This window comes from Marmota marmota, unplaced genomic scaffold (genome assembly GCF_001458135.2).
Source record: "Marmota marmota marmota unplaced genomic scaffold, marMar, whole genome shotgun sequence".
Taxonomy (NCBI): Eukaryota; Metazoa; Chordata; class Mammalia; order Rodentia; family Sciuridae; genus Marmota; species Marmota marmota.
Genome location: NW_026000082.1, coordinates 33,315,432 through 33,334,997, shown reverse-complemented (window position 1 = coordinate 33,334,997; position 19,566 = coordinate 33,315,432). Strand labels below are relative to the sequence as shown.

Below are 19,566 nucleotides of genomic sequence, written 5' to 3'. Positions count from 1 at the left end.
GCGCTTTGCGGACGCGTCCCCTTCTCTTTGCGGATGCCGCAGCTCACAGCCCCTGATTCTCACCAACGCCTCGGACGCCTTCCCCAGCGCCTTCCCCAGCGCGGGCGCCAATGCGTCGGGGCAGCCGGGCGCTCGGAGCGCCTCATCCCTCGCCCTGGCTATCGCTATCACCGCGCTCTACTCGGCTGTGTGCGCAGTGGGGCTGCTGGGCAACGTTCTTGTCATGTTTGGCATCGTCCGGTGAGTCCACTGCGGGTTGGCGCCGCGGGACTTGGCCCCGGGGTGAGGATTGTGACCACGGATTTGAGACCTGGGCCTCGACTCCTCCAACCTTCGCACGAGGTCCAGAGGGGAGGGTACTTCTTTTGAGAGTGGGACACAGAAATGAATGTCTTGTGTGAGTGTGTGTGTGTGTGTGTGTGTATGTGTGTGCGCGCACGCTTGCTTCTTGAGCTTGCCTAACATTTAATCGTTCGTTTGCATCCCCTTGCTTCTGCACCAGGGTTGTGGGACAGTTTGGCAACAGTTTGTGTCTGTCAGTTTGCGAGTGGGTGATTGTGACAGTAAGAGTATATGTTTAGTCCTCTGAAACTTCAGGGGTGGGTGGAGATGCTCTACAGTGCTTTGGGCCTTCCAGGTAGACTGATGAGTATGGACACTATGTAGGTGGTGGGGACAGTGTCATATTTTCACCATGCTGGGGGGGTGCACTTACCAAGTCAGATTTGGTAACTATGTTGGGGTCCCCGTGTTGGTGTGTGCTTGTCCCAAACCATCAATTTGTAGTTCTCTCTGAGAATGAGATGTTGACTGTGATGTTTCTTGTCAAACCTCTGAAACCCCAAGGGGAGGGGGTCATCCAAAGTGGTTTTGGGCACCGATCTTTGTGCAGCTACATATGCTTGCCAATGGAGAGCCATGGATACAGTGGTCAATGGCTGTGGGCTGTCTAATAGACTCTCTTCTCCCTTCCCCAGTGGCCATCTGGTCAGGAACTCTGGATATGACTCAGAAAAGGCTCTGATCTCCTCATAAATGTCCCTCTCATTTTCTCTCTTTTTTTTTTTTTTCCCCCAAGACAGCAGTGGTTAGTTTGGGCAGCAGTGGAATTTGTGCTTTTGACCCCCTCAAAGTGAGGTTCTCTTCTTGATATTTGCAGAATGTTCTGAGACCTTGTCAGTCTAAAACATCATTAGTGTTTCCCAGAAGTGGCCCTCCTGATGTCACCCTGCCAGCTCATATCTGGGCAAAAAAGATTGAGAGGAGACTCCCATCCTTAAACAAGATGCCTTGGGATTTGCTGCTGTTTGAAATGGGTCTCCCATGCTGGTTGATCCAGGACCTAATCCTGAACTTTTCTGGGCAATGGTGTCACCAGGTTGGGAAGAGGACAGATCATGGGCTCAGTGGTTAGAGATGTGAACCATGGTCCCAGCCCAGCCTTGAGACCTATGCCTTATTGCTCCTGCCTCAGCCGCCATCTGCCTCAGTTTCCCTATGGAAGAACAGAGACCCAATCTCCTTGGTTGAACAGTATGAATTCCAGAGTGTGGGGGCTCTGCAGGGAAGCATGTTGGAGCATCTAATGGAGTATGTGGGTCTCAGGGGTCTTTGGCATTGATGACCTCTTTGCTCCTCAGGAAGAGTGGAAGGTACAAGGGTTTCCTGAGCCTTTAATGACTCATCACCAGCTACAGTGGGAAAATTTCCCCAAGCACAGGGAGGGCTGATCTTTGCTTTGTGTTTTTGTCAGTGAATTTCCCCACTCTGTAGGCTTAGAGTTGGGCTGATGTGGGTTTAATCCCTGTTCTGCCACAAACTGGCTTTGTGACATGGGCACATCTCTTACTTCTTTGAGCCTCTGTTTCACCCATAGATGGGGAGATAATAGAACCTCCTTCAGCAGGGTGGTTGTGAGGTGTCAGTGAAGGGGTGTATCTAATGCAGCTGGCTTGGTGCCTGGACCCAATAAATGGAAGCTGTCTGTACAATGAGGAGGAGGAATTTTCCAGATCCTACAGGATCCAGGGTTGATTCAAGAAGGGAACATGAGGGAGGCACTCATCTTAAGGTGGGCCTGAGAGTGGATACAACTCGGAGAGCTACATGCTCTCTAGGGGAGCTCCAGAAGCTCAAGTCTGGGAAAAGCTGAGAGTCAGATTGTTCCCATCTCCAGCCTTTTCCCCAGGGCCTCTGGCTGCTGGGCTGATGAGCACAGCTTTCCTAAGACCATTGAGCAAGGGAGGGCCTCCTGCTTCTCAGGGACTGCTCTGGGGAGGCTCTGGGCTCAGCCTGCTGGGTGCATTTCCAGCCAGCCTTTTGGAAATCAATTGTCAAATGTATGCAAATGGAATAGCTGGCTCCATAGGTCCCCATGTTGCTACATTTCCCTGGCCGTCTGTCTATAACAGTCTCTGGGTCTGAATGAGTTAATGCTCACCTATAACCGTGAGCAGTAGGCATTAGGATCACCATCATCCTTGCCCTCATTTTACAGATCAGATGAGGAATCTGCTGCTCATGGAGCAGCCAGGTGACTTGTTCTTTGTTACTGCATCTGGCACCAGACTCAGAGCTAGAGCCCTAATGTTATGACTCCAGATTCAGAACTTTTTCTGAACTACCTGGAGTAGGGGAGAGTCAAAGCATTGCATAGAAGAAGGGTGGGAGAGTCCTGTCCCTCCTCAGAACATGGATCCTCAGAACATGCTGGAGACCCTGAGAACTGGGACCCTATATGTTATTGAGCCCATACATTACAGTCTGCTGTCCTTAGAGGTGGGAGGATGATGGGGGCTAAGAGGCAGGCTCAGCACAGGGCAGTTATCTAAGGGTCGACTTCTTCCAGAAAACTCCCAAGAGCAGTGGAGAGAGGGCAGCTGAGGATGGAGGGAAAAAATCCCCTGGTTCCCTGAAGGACTCCTGGAGCTCTGAGCCACCTTTGATTCCCTGGCCACCCATGCCGGGCCTGGCACAGCCAATAAACAAGCCCATGGATTGGTTACATAAAGAAGTGATTGAATGAATTGTGCCAATCAGGCCTGAGCTTCGGCAGCTGAAGGCCGGGGAAGGATCTCAAGGGAAGATCCAGAGGACCCCTGGGGCAGGAAAGCAGGGTAGTGCAGTGGGCAGAGCTGGGGTTCTGGAGTCAGACACGTGAATTCAAATCGGCTGACTGCTTGCTGCGTATGTGGGCTAGCCACTTCTCTATGGAAGCTCACCCCCCACCCAGAAAGTGGGAATAGCAACAAGCCCTCCAAGGGCTGGGATGAGGCTTAAAGGAGATGAAGTATGAAATCTGAGCCTTTGAGACCCTGAGCCCTTTGAGAACAGGGAGGGGCTCTGTGTGAAGGAGTGAAAAGAATTAACTCGTTCAAGGAAGTTCCAAGGATGCTGTGCTGGATGCTGAGATCCAACCGTGAGGAAAAAGGAAAAAACCCCAAATTTGCAGCTGTGCGAAGGGCTTGTGGGGTGAGAGAGGGTCTCGCCTAGTCAGAGATCAGAGGTGCACTCTTCAGAGCTGCAGGATGTGGAGACAGAGGTGGAAATGGGAAGAATGACAGGGAGGAGGGCCTGAGAAAAAGAACCAGGAATCTCAGAATGCCAGAGCCCACCGCACGGCTGCACTAACCCCCTCCTCACTCCACGACCCGCCCGAGGAGCCCACTCATCCTTCTGGGTGCATGAGAATCACCCTCTTAGCAGACAGCCTGTGTGGTTCCCAGGAATAAGGTTTCCATGAAGTGCAAGCAGGATTTCTCAGGACAGCTGGTCCCCAGAGTGGAGCATCACCACCTGCTCTGCAGTGAGTCCAGCCTACCAGGGGACTCCAGCGTGGGGGTGCCCCGGGTCCTCAGTGCAGACCTGGACAACCGCTCCTTCTGGGCAGAGCCAGTGCCCTCAGCCGTGCTGACATCTCAGAGAGTTTCCATCAGTGGTCCTTTGGGTATGGTGGAATTAGAGGGTTCAGAAGACCCTTATCTTTGGCAGGTGACCCCCTGTCCCCTCCACTTCCTGCCCCAAACTTTCTGGTTCGCCCATCCTGGACTCTAGGCAGAAGAATGGAGTCAGTCTTTTCCCACCTGGTCTGTTCTAAAGGCTTCCTGCCTCGCTGCCTCTACCTCTCCCGATCCTGGGTTGGGCAGGTTTGCACCTACCGTCTCTACCCTCTCCCAGTGTCCTCTGTCCCTTTCCAGCCCCAGTTTTCCTCTGTGTGACTGTTTCACGTTGAATACTTCTCTGCCCCTTGATCTCTCCTCATCCTGGGTCTCTTCTGGCTTTTCTCCTTGTATCAAATGCCAATTGAGGTCTTTGGCAAGCTGGCTGGACTCCCTGAACCTCAGTGTCTTCATCTGTCAGATGCACCACCTCTTAGGTGCTTGGGTCCTAAAGATTGGATAAGTGATGTTGGTGAAGCAACTTGTTTTCCCTGCCATCCCAGGTGACTGCCACACACAGCAGGGAGGATGGGCCTGGCCAGATGGCCTGGGCTGTGGCAGGGTCACAGTGAATAAGGGGTTCTGGTTGTCCCTTCTGTCTTTTGAAGTGTAAGGAGCTGCTGGGAAAGGGTCTCAAGTATTAACTGCAGAATTGGGAACACTAAGTCCCTGTCTCATTTTGGAGGCCCAGCCTGTGCTGTTTGTCTATTTCTCTCTCCCCTCTTTCTCAGGTTAGGGAAGGGGCTGTTATGGCTTGGATGTGAGGTGTTCCCCAAAAGCTCACATGTGAGACAGTGCAAGAAAGTTCAGAGGAGACAGGATTGGGTTGTAAGAGTCTTAACCCAGTCAGTGAATGACTCCCCTGATAGGGATTAACTGGGTGGAAACCGAAGCGGTGGGGTGTGTCTGGAGGAGGTGGAAATTGGGGTGTGGCTTTGGGTATATGTTTGTATCTGGCCAGTGGGCTCTCTCTCTGCTTCCTGATCACTGTGTGAGCTGCTTCCAGAGGGACTTTGCCGCCATGATGTTCAGTCTCATCTTGATCCCTGAGGAATGGAGCCAGTCTTCTGTGGACTAAGACCTCTGAAATTGTGAGCCCGCAGATAAACTTTCCTCCTCTATAATTGTTCTGGTCAGATCTTTTAGTTACAGCAGCAAAAAAGCTGAATAAAACAGGGGCCAAGGGTCTCCAGGCCAGGAGAGATTCTGGTGAGAAAACAGTGTCATGATGAAGGTCACAGTCAGGGGTGAGCTAGTACTGGGTGGGTCTCAATCCCAGCTCTCCCACGTCCTGTTGGTGTGGCTTTGGACAAACAAAATTAACTTCCCTAAGCCTCATTTGCTCATTTGAAAAATTGGGAGGTCATGATTGGTGATTGGGGAGATTAAGTGGGGTTATGCATATAAAGGTCTCAAAGCAGCACCTGGCACACAGTAGGCCCTTAATGCCACATCCAGTGTGGCCAAACTTGTGGTTCCAGGGAGGGGTGAAGGGGGATAAGAAAAAGCCTCATGCACGCAGATGATTTTGAAGATAAAGCTGGAGTCCGTTGGAGGGCTGCTCTCTGATGGAGAAGCAGATCTAAACAGTGACGCCAGCAATCTTTCTTTATATATGTCTCATTATCAGGTTAATGACTATACGAGCATTATTCTTTGTATTCAGGAAAATTACAGAACTAGAAACACCAATGCAGCTTTTCCACATTTGCAATCCACAGTTGCAATGTGCACTGTTGGGAGCTTTGTGTAGCTCTCGGGGAGGCCCATTTTGCTTAAAGTTTCTGTTAAGCAGGCACAGGAACTGCAGAGCTGGTGAAGCATTGTGGTTGTCTAGCAGGAGAATTCCTCTATCCCTGGGAGCTATGCACTTGAGTTCAAGGTTGAAGCTAACAGGAGTCTTGCACAGAGCCTCCTCATGCAGAGCATTACCAAAGGAGCTAGGCATTCAATGCCTTTGCACAGAACATTCCCAGGCACTAAGCATGCCACAGCCATGAGGTCATCAGAGACCCCCAATCTCAGTCACTGTTCTCCTATTCTCTGTCTCTGCTCTCCACACTTCTATATGTGTCAGTCCCAATTAACCAGTACACATGCAGCTGCCGCAGGTGGGCAGAGTGGGTGGCTGTTGAGGTCTGATTATCTTCATTTCCTACCTTGTGCCCTGTCCTTTGTCTTACATGGGCTGCACAACAAACATTTGCTGATATTGACCCCTGTGCAGGCTCCTAACACAGCCCTGCCTGAGAGCCCCTGGTTAGGTACAGCTTCAGGGACAGGTGCAGGGCTGTGGGGTCCAGTGCAGGCACCTGAACTAGACAGTGGTGGCAATGCCTGGGACCCAGTCATAGAAGGGGAGCTGAAGTTGGTTATATGGAAAGGTAGAGGCTGAACATTCTAGAAAGAAGAAACAGCTTGGACAATGAAAGGACCAGTGGATGATGAGTGACAGAAAGGGCAGGGAGGTTCACTGTGGCCAAGTGGACAGCATTGGACAGGGTGGCTGTGCGGATGGAGAGGCTTCAGGGACAAAAACAGGAAAGGCCTCATGAGCAGATGTCCTCCTCACTGTGGTTGTCAAAAGCAACTGCTGTGCCGAGTGGGATCTGGGTGCCAGTGATGAGCCCGCCACCTTAATTCCTGCCTTCTGAAATTCCTGAGGAGGTACAAATGTTGGAGGAACTTCATGAGCCAGCTCCAGGTAATCGGAAGGGGTCATCTTGGGGTAGGGGACAGAGAAGGACTGGAGACAGGCCTGGTGTGGCTGTGCTGAGGCTCCAGCTGCCAGCCCGGATGTGGGTGCTGAGACTGGGCAGGCCCTTTGGTCCCTCGGTAAGGTCAGTCATGCTGGGAAATGAGAGCACTTTGGGTCACAGGCCAGCAGATGAGAATTCGGGAACAATCTGTGCAGAATGATGTTCAAGAGGATGAATTTGCTGTGGGGGTGGACTGGATGGGGAGAGACTCCATGTGGGGGAACCAAAGAGGCTGGTGCAGGGCCGTGGAGAGAGCTCATGACCTTGGACAGGTCATGGAGACTCTGGCTCAGCATCCTCTTTCCGGAATGCAGTGCTGCTTCCTAGCAGGAAGGCGGAGGCTGGGCCCCAGTGACCTCAGGTGAGGCTGAGCAGGGAGAGCAAGCAGCAGCCCTGGTCCTGTTCCCTCTGCATCTCTTGGCCTTGCCTGAAGCCTGCCACTTCCTGGGTCTCGGGTTCATTCCCTGGGGAGTGTGTGTGACTCATAGACTCACCAGGAGGAGTCACTGAGTGGCCTCTTCCTGAGCCTCTGCAGCATGCCAGAGGCTTCTCCAAGCTGCACCACAGATCTTCAGCGGGAGCCTTCTGTTCCCGTTCACAGATGAGGACACGGGGCTCCGAGGGAGCAAGTGCTCCTCTCAGCAAGAAGGGCAGAGTCAAGACTTGAGCCCAGGCTGTTCTGACTCCCAAACCACTCATCATCCACTCTGCCTCTGCCAGCCACGAGACCCCTGGGGAATGGAGGTCAGAGCTGGGGATGTCTGGTCAGAGAAGCAGGAAACAAGGGTGGGGAACGGGTCAGAGTTGTCTGCTGACCTCTGAGGCCTGTATGTGGGGCGTGGAGGGCTTCAGCACAGAGCCAGGCATTTAGTATTCCATCCATGTTTTCTGAAATTCTGCCTTTCTAGGAGAGGAGTGAGGCTTGCTTCTCATTCATTTGGTGGAGAACTAGAATTATTGGATGGATGCTACAGGGAAACTTTGTCAGCTCCACATTAGAAATTTTCTTTTAGAATAAAGATAACAAGGTAGTTATTTCAGAAAACATGGAGAAGTCTAAGTTGAGACAAATGTTACCCATCACCCTGCCATAGAGAAAGGCTTGGTCATTTTGATTTCCTCTCTTTTTCTGCCCCCGCCCCAATTTTAATGAAATCAGAATCACATAGTGAAATTGGGATCACAGCATATGTGCTTTGTATAGGTCTTTTCACTTATATCACGAGCATGTTCTCATTCTTTGAAAATGTGATTTCTGCAGGGTGCACACTTGTGATTCTAGCTACTTGGGAGGCTGGGGTGGGAGGATCACAAGTTACAGGCCAGCCTGAGCCAAATAGCAATATCCTGCTTCAAAATAAAATAAAGACAGCTGGGGATGAAGCTCATTGGTCGAGTGCCCTGGGTTTAATTCCCAGTACTGGAAAAACAAACAAATAACAACATGATGTTTTGATTTTTGATGGTTACGTTGTATGAATGTGCTCTATGGCAGTGGGGTGGGTCGTGTTATTTCCAATGTTATGCCAATCTGGTGCTGTTGTGAATATTTTCGAACACATTTTGTGCATATCTTGTATTATTTCCAGAAGAAATGATCCCACAGGCAAAGCTTTCCAACCAGGTATGGGCTGCTGTGTAATGTAGGGAGCTTCCCGTTGTTGAAGATATGTAAGCAGATGTTGGAAAAACCATGAGAAGGAGAGTTGGCTCTGGAGATTCAGTGGAGAAAAGACAAGCGTAACCTAAGGCCCTTCTCACCACAGCTGAGATTCAAAGAAAAATGATTTTCAGATTCTGTGACCTCAGGATGCCCCCACCCCCAGCAGATGTCTGGACTTGAGAGGCAGGGGGCTGGGCAAGGGTAAGGAATGATTTAATTAACCACAGAATCCTGGGACCTGGAAATCAAATTGGCCACCCAGAATATCACAACAGGCACACACAGGAAGAGGGATAATCGCAGGGTAGAACACAAAGCTGGGCTTAAATTAGCAATTTGCCATCAGGCAGTCTGTAGCGGTCCTGTTACCAGTTAGGGGTGTGGGGTGGGCTGGGGTTTCTGGGTTGTGTGCTACTGATTTATAGCTGCTAGTGCAGCTGCAGAAATCAGCGGCTTTGTCTCTGGCCAAGAAGGATGTGTGTGGAAAGAATCTTGTCCTGTACAGCTTTTCCTACTGTTTCTTGAAAAGTGGAAAGAACTTGAACTTCAGAGTCCCATGAGATTAAAAAAAAAAAAAAAAAAAGCCTTATTAAACACACACACACACACACACATGGAACTCCTTTTCCCGCATAGGTAAACTTGTCACCAAGGCCTAGAATGGTGGAAGACAATTTATCTAAAAACACTTTATTGAGCACTTATTTTGGGCCAAGCACTCTGCTTAGAGATGTATCTATATTATATCTTATCCTGTTTGATCCTCACAGAACCCATAGAAGGGGAGTGTCATCCCCACTTTATAGATGAGAAAACCTGAGGCTCAGAGAAATGATGCAACATGCCCAAAGTCTCAGGGTCAGATGGAAATCAGAAGAGTGTCGTTCTGAGCCCAGAGCCCACACTCGAGACTGTTGCCCTGTCCTCTGCCACCCTTTATGTCAATTCCAGCCCCTCTAACTTACAAGTAAGGAAACCAAGCCCTGAAATGGTTTTGTCTTTTGAGTTAGTGGCCACAGGAGGACTGGAACTCACTTTTTCTAATGTCACCCCCTCTCTCCTGGCATCACTTGGCACACTGGGCATCATCTGAGCTCAGGGTGGCCGGGCATGGTAGTGCTTGGGAGCATGAGAAGTGGGTTCTTGCACGAGGCAGCTGGGTCTGGGGGCCGCTGACAACACCTGTCAGACCTGCAGAACCCCAAGTTTCCTGGAGTGGGGCCAGCAGCTGGAGAGACAGCCCCCTCCCTCAGAGGCAGACATGCTGGGCTTCAAGTCCAGGTCTCTTGGGCTCAGTGAGCAAGCCTCTTTTCTCCTCTGTGAAATGGAGATGACAGAAAAACACCTCATCTCAAGGTTGTGGCAACGTCTACCTGACAGCTCCTCCTAAGTTCCAGGGACAGTTCCAGGTGCTGGGGACGCAGCCACGATGGAGATTGTCACTGCCCTGGGGGAGCTGACATTCTAGTGGGAAAAGATAGATAATAAGCAAGTAGACATAAGGCCAGGGCCACAAGCAGTGAGGGAAACTCAAGCGGGCCTAGGAGAGACCGTGGCGGGGGTGCAGTTGTGTAAGGGAGGGTGGGAGGAGAAAAGTGCTCAGAGGAAGTGTTTATAGGCAGAGGCAGCAGCAAACCCCAAGGTGAAGGGGGATGATGCCTGGTGTTGGCACAGGCCTGGCCCCAGCAGGAAGCCGTAGGTGCTAATGATGTCTTTGGGCTGGTTGCCCGCACTTGGGGACCAGAGTCAGGGATTAGCCATGGGAGAATCTGCTTTTCCTGGTCAGACCAGATGCCCCTGCAGGACAGATGGAAGTCATCTGTTTCCCTTGATTATAAAAGCTCATGTGCCCAGAGTCCTGGGAAGTGCCCCACATCTGGTGATTTTCCATTCCTCCCTTGGGGAGCAATGGAGCCATTCTGCTAAACAGGGCAGGTAGCTCTGAGACACTTCCTTCCCCTGCCCAGGCCTGGTCATGCCAGGGAGGAGAGTGCTCCCCAGCAAAACTGGCATATCGACTTGGCATAGGTTACCACCAGAAACAGAATGGCTGCGCTTTCCCTGGCACTGACCAGGTGGCAGCACCTCACATGTATGATCTCATCTAATTCTCTTAGCTCTTTGAGGTTTTTCTTTGTTTAACAGATGAGGAAACTGAGGCTCAGAGGTAATTCACTTGCCCAGAGCTACAGATGGGAAGTGGTGGAGTCAGACTTTGAATTGAGGCCCCTTGATTCCCAGAGCCCAGGCACGCAAAATGCCCATGAAGCAATGTCCATAAAGAAGGCTGAATTCATACCTCCCAATTCCTGCTGTGAAGAAAAGAACTCTTCTCGACAGCCAGGGATCTGGAGAGGCTATGGAGCAGAGCAGACTTATGTGTTAAAATAATAAACTGTTAATGAATAAAGCAAAAATGACACTGTTGAGTGCCAGGCAGAGAGACGGGACATAAGAAGTACCATACAGCCGGGCACGGTGTGCACGCCTGTAATCCCAGCAGCTCAGGAGGCTGAGACAGGAGGATTGCAAGTTCGAAGCCAGCCTCAGCAACTTAGCAAGGCTCTAAGCAACTTGGCGAGACCCTGTCTCTAAATAAAACATAAAAAGGGCTGGGGATGTGGCTCAGTGGTTAAACGCCCCTGGGTTCAATCCCTGGTACCAAAAAAAAAAAAGAAAAAAAGAACTACAACACAACATGGCCAAAGGCCTGAGTCTACTTGAGCTTTGGGGAACTGATTTTGATCTAATTCTGTCCACTCTGCACACCTGGATGAACCCCTCACATCTGTGGGCCACAATTTCCTTCTGTGATCAAAATGGGAATATGCTGAGGCCCACCTCCCGGGCAGGGAGGGTACAATTTGAACAAGAGTATGTGTATGAAGTGCTCTGCCCAGGACTTTCCTGGCCGTTTGTCCTCAAAAAGAGTCCCTTGTGGGGGACGGGTTGGACAAACTGTGTCACATCCACATATTGATCACAAAGACTAATAAACTTATGGGCATTCTTTTTATATGGAATTGTGGGATTGGATCATCAACTTGGCAAAGAGGAAACCCTCAAAGTCATTAAAAACTTGGAAATGAGCCAAGTGCAGTGGCACTTGCCTGAAATCCCACCAACACAGGAGGGTGAGGTAGGAGGATCCTGAGTTCGAGGCCAGCCTCAGCAACTTAGCAAGACCCTGTCTCAAAATGAAAAATAAAAAAAGGGCTGGGTCTGTGGCTCAATGGTAGAGTACTTGTCTAGCAGGTGAGAGGCCCTGGGTTCGATCCTCGACATCACATAAAAATAAATAAATAATAAAAGTATTGTGTCCAACTAAAAAATAAATATTTAAAAATAAATAAATAAATAATAAAAAGGACTGGGGCTGTAGCTCAGTGGTAAAGTGCCCCTGGGTTCAATCCCCTGTACTAGAGAGGGGATAAAAGGCATTTGTCTGTACAGGAAGTGTTAAGTGCAAATCTCAAATCTTCAGGACACTTCTATGAGGTATTAACAATTTAGTGTGCCCAATTTATAGGTGAAAAAACTGAGACTCACAGAGGAAAGATGTTTGACTGCAGCCAGCCCTCTTGTCATCCTGTCACCTTGCCTCTCATCACATTGACCCCTCCATCAACCCAGCCTGGTGGTGGTTGTCATTGCTTTTTTACTGGATGAGGGGACTGTGTGGCTCCCTGGCACCAGCCTTAGCCTGGAGCAAGGGCTTTGGGTCTATATCAGTCACGGTCCTATCAGAGTAAAAGGACCACTGGGACATATTTCTTTTTCTTTTTTTTTTTTTAAGTATATATTTATTTTAGTTGTAAATGGACCTTTATTTTATTTATATGTGATGCTGAGAATCGAACCTAGGGCCTCACACATGCTAGGCAAGTGCTCTACTACTGAGCCACAACCCCAGCCTCAAAATGGGACATATTTCTAGGCGTTAGCTTCTGCAGTTGTAGGGTCTGAAAGGCAAGCTGGTATCTGCAGGGCAGGCAGTGGGGCTGGACAGCCTCAGGCCAGAGAGAGTGCTGTGGACCTGTCCCTGGGTGGGATGTCTGCTCCCTCTGGAGACCTCAGTGTTGTTCTTAACACCTTCAGCTGATTGGAGAAGGCCACCCCAGACGGCCAAAGAGAATCTCCTTTACTTAAAGTCAACTGGTCGGCAGTGTGAGCCCCATCTACTAAGAGCTATCACAGCCACGCTGGGGGAGTGTTTGATTGACTAGCTGGGGACTGGAACCTCACCACCCTGACACGAGTCAGACAGACTTGGGCTTGGTCCTGGTACTACAGCCTGTGGGTGGTGTGACATTGGGAACATTTCTTGGCCTTCTGACAAATGCCTTGGTTGTGCTCTCTGTGGTCAGTTGTTAAATTCATGGATGTGAATCAAGTGTCTCTCCAGTGCTTGTCACTTAGGAAAAGGGGGAACTATATAAGTATATTTTCTGTTAATAATAACACAATACCACAAACTGGGTAAGTTATGAAGAAAAAAGGTTCATTTTGGCTCATGGTCCAAGACTGTGAGACCACATCTGGTTGATGGCCTTTTTGCTGGTGGAGTCTTCGAGTGGTGCAGGGCATCACCAGATCACATGGCAAGAGAAAGGGAACATGGGTGTGTATTTGTGTCTGTTCTTATCTTTCTCCCTCCTCTATTTTTTAAAAATATTTTGTTTAGTTGTAGTTGGACACAATACCTTTATTTTATTTTTATGTGGTGCTGAGGATCGAACCCAGCGCCCAGCATGTGCCCAGCATGCTACTGCTGAGCCACAACCCCAGCTCCTCCCTCTTCTTTTTTTTTCTTTTACTTTTTTTTTTTTTTTGTGGGGGGAGAGGGGGTCCTGCTTTGTTGCCCAGGCTGGCCTCAAACTTCTGGACTCAGTTGAGCCTCTTGCCTTAGCCTCCTGAAAAACTGCAACCCCAGGCGAGTGCTATCTGCTTTTTCTCCCTCTTATAAAACCACCAGGATTCAATCATGGGGGCTCCCTTGATTACCTTTTCTTAATTAGCCCCCAGAGGGCCCCCCCAACACCATATTTGGCCTATTTCCATCCTCCTAATGCCTCACAATGGGCATCAATTTTCAACCCATGAAGCCTTGGGAGACACACTTAGTCCATATCCAAACCACAACAGAGACACATACAGAAACAGATGGTCATGAAGCAATGTTCTATAATTGTGGTGCTGGGGCTTATTTCTGAGTTGCTTTTCCCTTTACCGGTTGCTGCCTGAGGGCAGGAGCCGTGTTCATTTATCTATCTTGTTTCCTGGTTCAGGTCCTGACCCTAAGAGAGGCATCTACTAAATATTTCTTTTTTGATAATGAGGATTGAACCCAGGGTTACTTAACCACTGAGCCATGTCCCCAGCCCCTTTGTAAATTTTATTTTCTTTTTCTTTAATTATATGTTTTGTTTTGTTTTTTAATATTTATTTTATTTATTTTTTTAGGTGTAGATGGACACAACACGAGGCCTTTATTTTTATGTGGTGCTGAGGATTGAACCCTGGTTCCACCCGTGCTAGGCGAGCGTTCTACCGCTGAGCCACAATCCCAGCCCTTATTTTTCTTTATTAGATTATTTATTTATTCTAATTTGTTACATGATGGCAGAATGCAATTCATTTCATATTACACATACAGAGCACAATTTTTCAAGTCACTGGTTGTACACAAAGTAGTTTCACACTATTCATGTCTTCATACATTGAACTTAGGGTAATGATGTTTAACTCATTCCACTGTCATTTCTACCTAGTGGCCTCCTCCCTTCCCCTCTCTCCCCTTTGTCCTATCTAAAGTTCCTCCATTCCTCCCATGCTCCCGCCCACACACCTCATTGCCATTATGAGTCAGCATCTTCATATCAAAGGAAACTTTGGCCTTTGGTTTTTTGGGATTGGCTAACTTCACTTAGCATTATATTCTCCAACTCCATCTATTTACCTGCAAATGCCATGATGTTATTCTTTTTTAATACTGAGTAATATTCCATCGTGTATGTATACCAAAGTTTCCCTATCCATTCATCTACTGAAGGGCATCTGGGTTGATTCCACAATTTAGCTATTGTGAATTGCGCTGCTATAAACATTGATATGGCTGTGTCCCTGTAGTATGATGTTTTTAAGTCCTTTGGGTATAAACCGAGGAGTAGGATAGCCGTGTCAAATGGTAGTTCCATTCCAACTTTTCCAAGGAATCTCCATACTGCTTTCCAGATTGGCTGCACCAATTTTCAGTCCCACCAGCAGTGTATGAATGTGCGTTTTTCCCCCACATCCTCGCCAACACTTATTGTTGTTTGTATTCTTTTTTTTTTAACACAATGCCTTTATTTTTATGTGGTGCTGAGGATGGAACCTGGGTCCCGCCCATGCTAGGCGAGTACTCTACCGATAAGCCACAACCCCAGCCCCTGTTGTTTGTATTCTTGATAGCTGCCATTCTGACTGCAGTGAGATGAAATCTTAGAGTAGTTTTGATTTGCATTTCTCTAATTGCTAGAGACGTTGAACATTTTCTCACCATGCACAAAACTCAACTCAAAGTGGATCAAGGACCTAGGAATTAAACCAGAGACCTTGCACCTAATGGAAGAAAAAGTAGGCCCATCATATTGGATTAGGCCCCAACTTCCTTAATAAGACTCCTATAGTGCAAGAATTAAAACCAAGAATCAATAAATGGGATGGAGTCAAACTGAAAAGCTTCTCAGCAAAAGAAACAGTGAGGTGAATAGAGAGCTTACAGAATGGGAGCAAATCTTTACCACAAACACATCAGATAGAACACTAATCTCTAAGATATATAAACCACTCAAAAACCTTAACACCATAAAACCAAATAACCCAATCAATAAATGGGTCAAGGAACTGAACAGATACTTCTCAGAAGAAGATATACAATCAATCAACAAATATATGGAAAAAATGTAAATTTTATTTTGAGACAGGTCTGGCTAAATCCTTAGGGCCTCACTAAGTTGCTGAGGTTGGTCTCAAACTTGCAATCTTCCTGCCTCAGTCTCCCGAATTGCAAATATTTTTTTTCTTTCCTTCCTCCCTCCCTCCCTTCCTTCCTTCCCCAAGGATTAAACCCAGGGGTACTTAACCACAGAGCTACATCCCCAGCCCCCAACCACCTTTTAAATTTTTATTTAGAGACAGGCTTTTGCTAAGTCAATAGGGGCTTACTAAGTTGCTGAGGCTGACTGTGAACTTGCGATCCTCCTGCTTCAGCCTCCTGGGCCACTGGCAGAGTCTCAGTATTTCTTAAATATCAAATTGGCACTTTGTTATTGAGATACCCTCTGTGCAGTTGCTGGGGTATGTAATAAAAATCTTCCAGTTAGAGACGAGAGGGAAATATGTGTAGGAATCTCAGAGGTGCCCCTGGTTTTTCAGCTTAGTAATTCTTTCCTCCAGGAAGCCACTGATGGCTGCAGCCAACTCAACCCTCCTCTGGGTTTCCATGGTGTCCCCCAACGAGCAGGGACCATGCACTATTTCAAACACTTGATTATTCATCTGTCTCTCTCTCTCTCTCTCTGCCCCCATGAGTGGGTGTGGAGTCAGGAAACTATCTTTTATTTAGAGTTGGAGCCCCAGTGGAGGCTGTGACACTCAGGTGGCATGCCAGTAGGTGTTTATAGGAAGGTCACATCCTGTTGCCAGAATCGCAGGCAGTGATATGTCACACTTGTGGATCCTGCTCCCTGGGGGCCTCCGTGTGTCTGGCTGCCCACTTTGTGGTCCAGCCATCCATAAACCAGAGCAGGGCCAGGGCGGTGGAGACCTGCTTGAGCCTGCCGTGGTTCTTGAACTGAATGAAGAAAGACATCTGTGCTGTTTATTGCTGAGTGGGACCCACCTGGCCTCCCCACTCATGCTCAACTCAGGGACTCTTTATCTCCAGGTCCCAGCCCTTTATCTTCCACTGTGACATGCTCACTGAGCTTTGTTATAATTAACCACTTTCCTTCCTGAGGCTTTGCCAAAACTGAGACAGCTAATTAATTTCTGGCCTCTTGCCACCCCTGTTAAATGGTGGGCAGGGACACAGCTTGCAGCCCTGGCTGCCCAGCCGGGCTTGTTTTGCCCATCAGGAGAGCAATCACCCTTTGTCTGCAAATAGAGGGAGCCCCAGCTGGACCCCAACTGCTGGCAGTTGCTTTGTTTAAGCTATTTGTTCCCTGAAGTGGCAGAGACTTCCCTATCGCTGCTGTAAGTGTGTCTTTATAAAACAAAAGGATTGAATTTTTTTTCTTTTTAATATAGGAAGAAGAGAGGGTAGTGGTCAGGCATGTGGGCTCTGGAGTTTGAGAGACCTGAGGCACAACCGAGAGCCTGGGCTAGCTGTGTGCCTTTTGGCAAATCACTTCACCTCTCTGAGCTTCAACATTCCACACCTGTAAGGTGGGACTGATAATACCTCCGTGGTGTTTGTGCAGATTCATTGGAATAGTGAATTCAAGCAGGGAAGGTGACACAGTACACACTTGAGATATTTTCACCCACCACTTTTACTTTTAGTGCCAATATACCATATTCTTTTTTTTGTTGTTGTTATTTCTTTTTTTTTATTGGTTGTTCAAAGCATTACAAAGCTCTTGACATATCATATTTCATACATTAGATTCAAGTGGGTTATGAACTTCCATTTTTACCCCAAATACAGATTGCAGAATCACATCGGTTACACATCCACATTTTTACATAATTCCATATTAGTGACTGTTGTATTCTGCTACCTTTCCTATCCTCAACTATCCCCCCTCCCCTCCCCTCCCATCTTCTCTCTCTACCATATTCTTTTTTTCCATATTTTAATTGGTATCTTATAATTGTTCGTAATGGTGAGATTTGTTGCTATATGGTTATACATGCACACAGTGTAACAATGTAATTTAACTGATATAATTCCCCAGTTTTTCCCCTTTTTCTCCCCTCCTCCCCCCTGCTCCCTTTCCTCTATTCTGCTGATCTTCCTTTGATTTGATTTTCATGCGACCCCCCGCCCCGCCTCCCCGTGACCTTTCTTTTCTTTTAGCTTCCAAATATGAGAGAAAACATGTGACCCTGGACTTTCTGAGTTTGGCTTATTTTACTTAACATAATGCTCTCAAGTTCCATCTGTTTTCCCGCAAATGACATAATTTCATTCTGGTTTTTTTTTTAGGTAGCAGGGATTGAGCTCAGGGGCATTCAACCACTGAGCCACATCCCCAGCCCTATTTTTTGTATTTTATTTAGAGACAGGATCTCACTGAGTTGCTTAGCGCCTCTCTTTTGCTGAGGCTGGCTTTGAACTTGCAATCCTCTCGAAACTCTGGGATTATAGGTGTGTGCCACCGCACCTGGCTCATTCTTCATTATGGCTGGATGAACTTGTGTATATATACTGCATTTTCTGTTTCCATTCATCTATTGACAGATACCGAGGCTAGTTCATACTTCGGCTCTTGTGACTAAACATGGGCATGTGAGTATTGCTACACTATGCTGACTTTAATTCTTTAGGATAAATACCAAGGCAACATGCTGTATTTTTGATGAGGAGAGACCTTTTTTTGGGAAGATAGGAAGGGAAACAACTTTTTTTTTTTTGCACTGAGGATTGAATGCAGGGCCTCACACATGCTAGGCAAGGATCTTCTACTGAGCTACCTCCCCAGCCTGGCGGGCCATTTTAATAGTCATTGCTTCTGTATTTTAGGCCATACCAGTAAAATGGACAACCCCTCTCTAATAGTCTCCTAGGGCTGCTGTAACAAATTGCTGTAAACTTGGTGACTTGAAACAACAGAAATTGTTAGAAGGCTAGAAGTCTGAAATCAAGGGGTCAGCAGGGCCTCATTCCCTAGAGAAAGACTTCCTTGCCTGGTTTCTGGTTGCTGGTGATCCTCAGTGTCCATTGTGTGTAGCTGCTACTAATTTTTTTTTTTTTTTTTTGTACTGAGGATGGAACTCAGAGGCACTCCACCACTGAGCCACATCCCCAGCCCTATTTTGTATTTTGCTTAGAGACAGGGTCTCACTGAGTTGCTTAGCGCCTCATCTTTGCTGAGGCTGGCTTTGAACTTATGATCCTCCTGCCTCAGCCTCCTGAACTGCTGGGGATTATAGGTGTGCAACGTCCAGCTGTCCTCTCCTTTTCTTCTTCTTCTTTCTTTCTTTTTTTTTTTTTTTTTTTTTTTTTTTTGGTCCTGGGGATTGAACCCAGCGTGCTTTTCCACTGAGCCACATCCTCAGCCTTTTTTTTATTTTGTGTTTTGAGACAGGGTCTCACTAAATTGCTAAGGCTGACTTTGAACTTGCAATCCTCCTGCCTGGGCCTTCTGAGTCACTGGGATTACAGGTTACAGATGTGCACCACTGCCCCCAACTCTCTCCTCTTCTTATAAGGATACTGGTCTTATTATCCCACCCTGATCTAGTATGACTTCATTGTAACTAACTGCGCCTGCGATTAGTTACAATTTTCTTTTTCTGCCCTCACCATGAAGCTTCCTTCCAGTTCTGAGGTTCTGGGAATTTTTTCCCAAGGAGACCATCTATGTACCCAGAGAAGTTTATCATAGCATTATTTATAATAGCAACAAAAAAGTGGAAACAGCCTACATATCCTTCAGTAGGGGATTTTCTTTTCTTTCTTTCTTTATTTTGCAGTGCTGGGGATGGAACCCAAGGCCTCCTGCATGCTAGGTGAGTGCTCTACCACTGACATACATCCCAAGTCCCAAAAGGGGATTTATGAGGGAACTTTACTCAGGAGCCATCTAGGAGACTAGATCTAGACCATAGTTTTTTTTTTTGTTTGTTTGTTTGTTTTACGGTCCTTGAGTTAATTTTTTTTTTAACACTTTTGCAGGCTTCTTTTTTTTTTTTTAAAGGAGAAGAATATGTAACAGAGACCTTATGTGGTCTACAAATTCTAATTGTTTCTTGGCCCTTTGCAGAATAAGTTTATTGACCCCTGGGCCAGAATAACAACCAGTCATCAAGATTAATTTGTATCAATAGATATGCAAAGATGGTCATAGTATATTTCTTTCTTTCTTTCTTTTTAAATTTTTTTCATTGTAGATGGACACAGTATATTTATTTACTTTTATGCGGTGCTGAGGATTGAACCCAGTGCCTTATACGTGTGAGGCAGGCGCTCTACCACTGAGCCCCAGCCCTAGCCTGG

At 47.5% G+C, this 19,566-nt stretch overlaps 1 protein-coding gene across 1 annotated transcript in view; it reads left to right on the top strand.

Moving 5' to 3' along the window:
- Positions 1–6: 6 nt before the first annotated feature.
- The window catches only part of Oprd1 (opioid receptor delta 1), a 39,902-nt gene continuing 20,342 nt past the window's right edge, over positions 7–19,566 (top strand). The window contains exon 1 of the mRNA XM_015484867.2: positions 7–240. Within this exon, the coding sequence (XP_015340353.1) occupies positions 224–240 (17 nt within the window). The 5' untranslated portion in view covers positions 7–223. The remainder of the gene's footprint in view (positions 241–19,566) is intronic.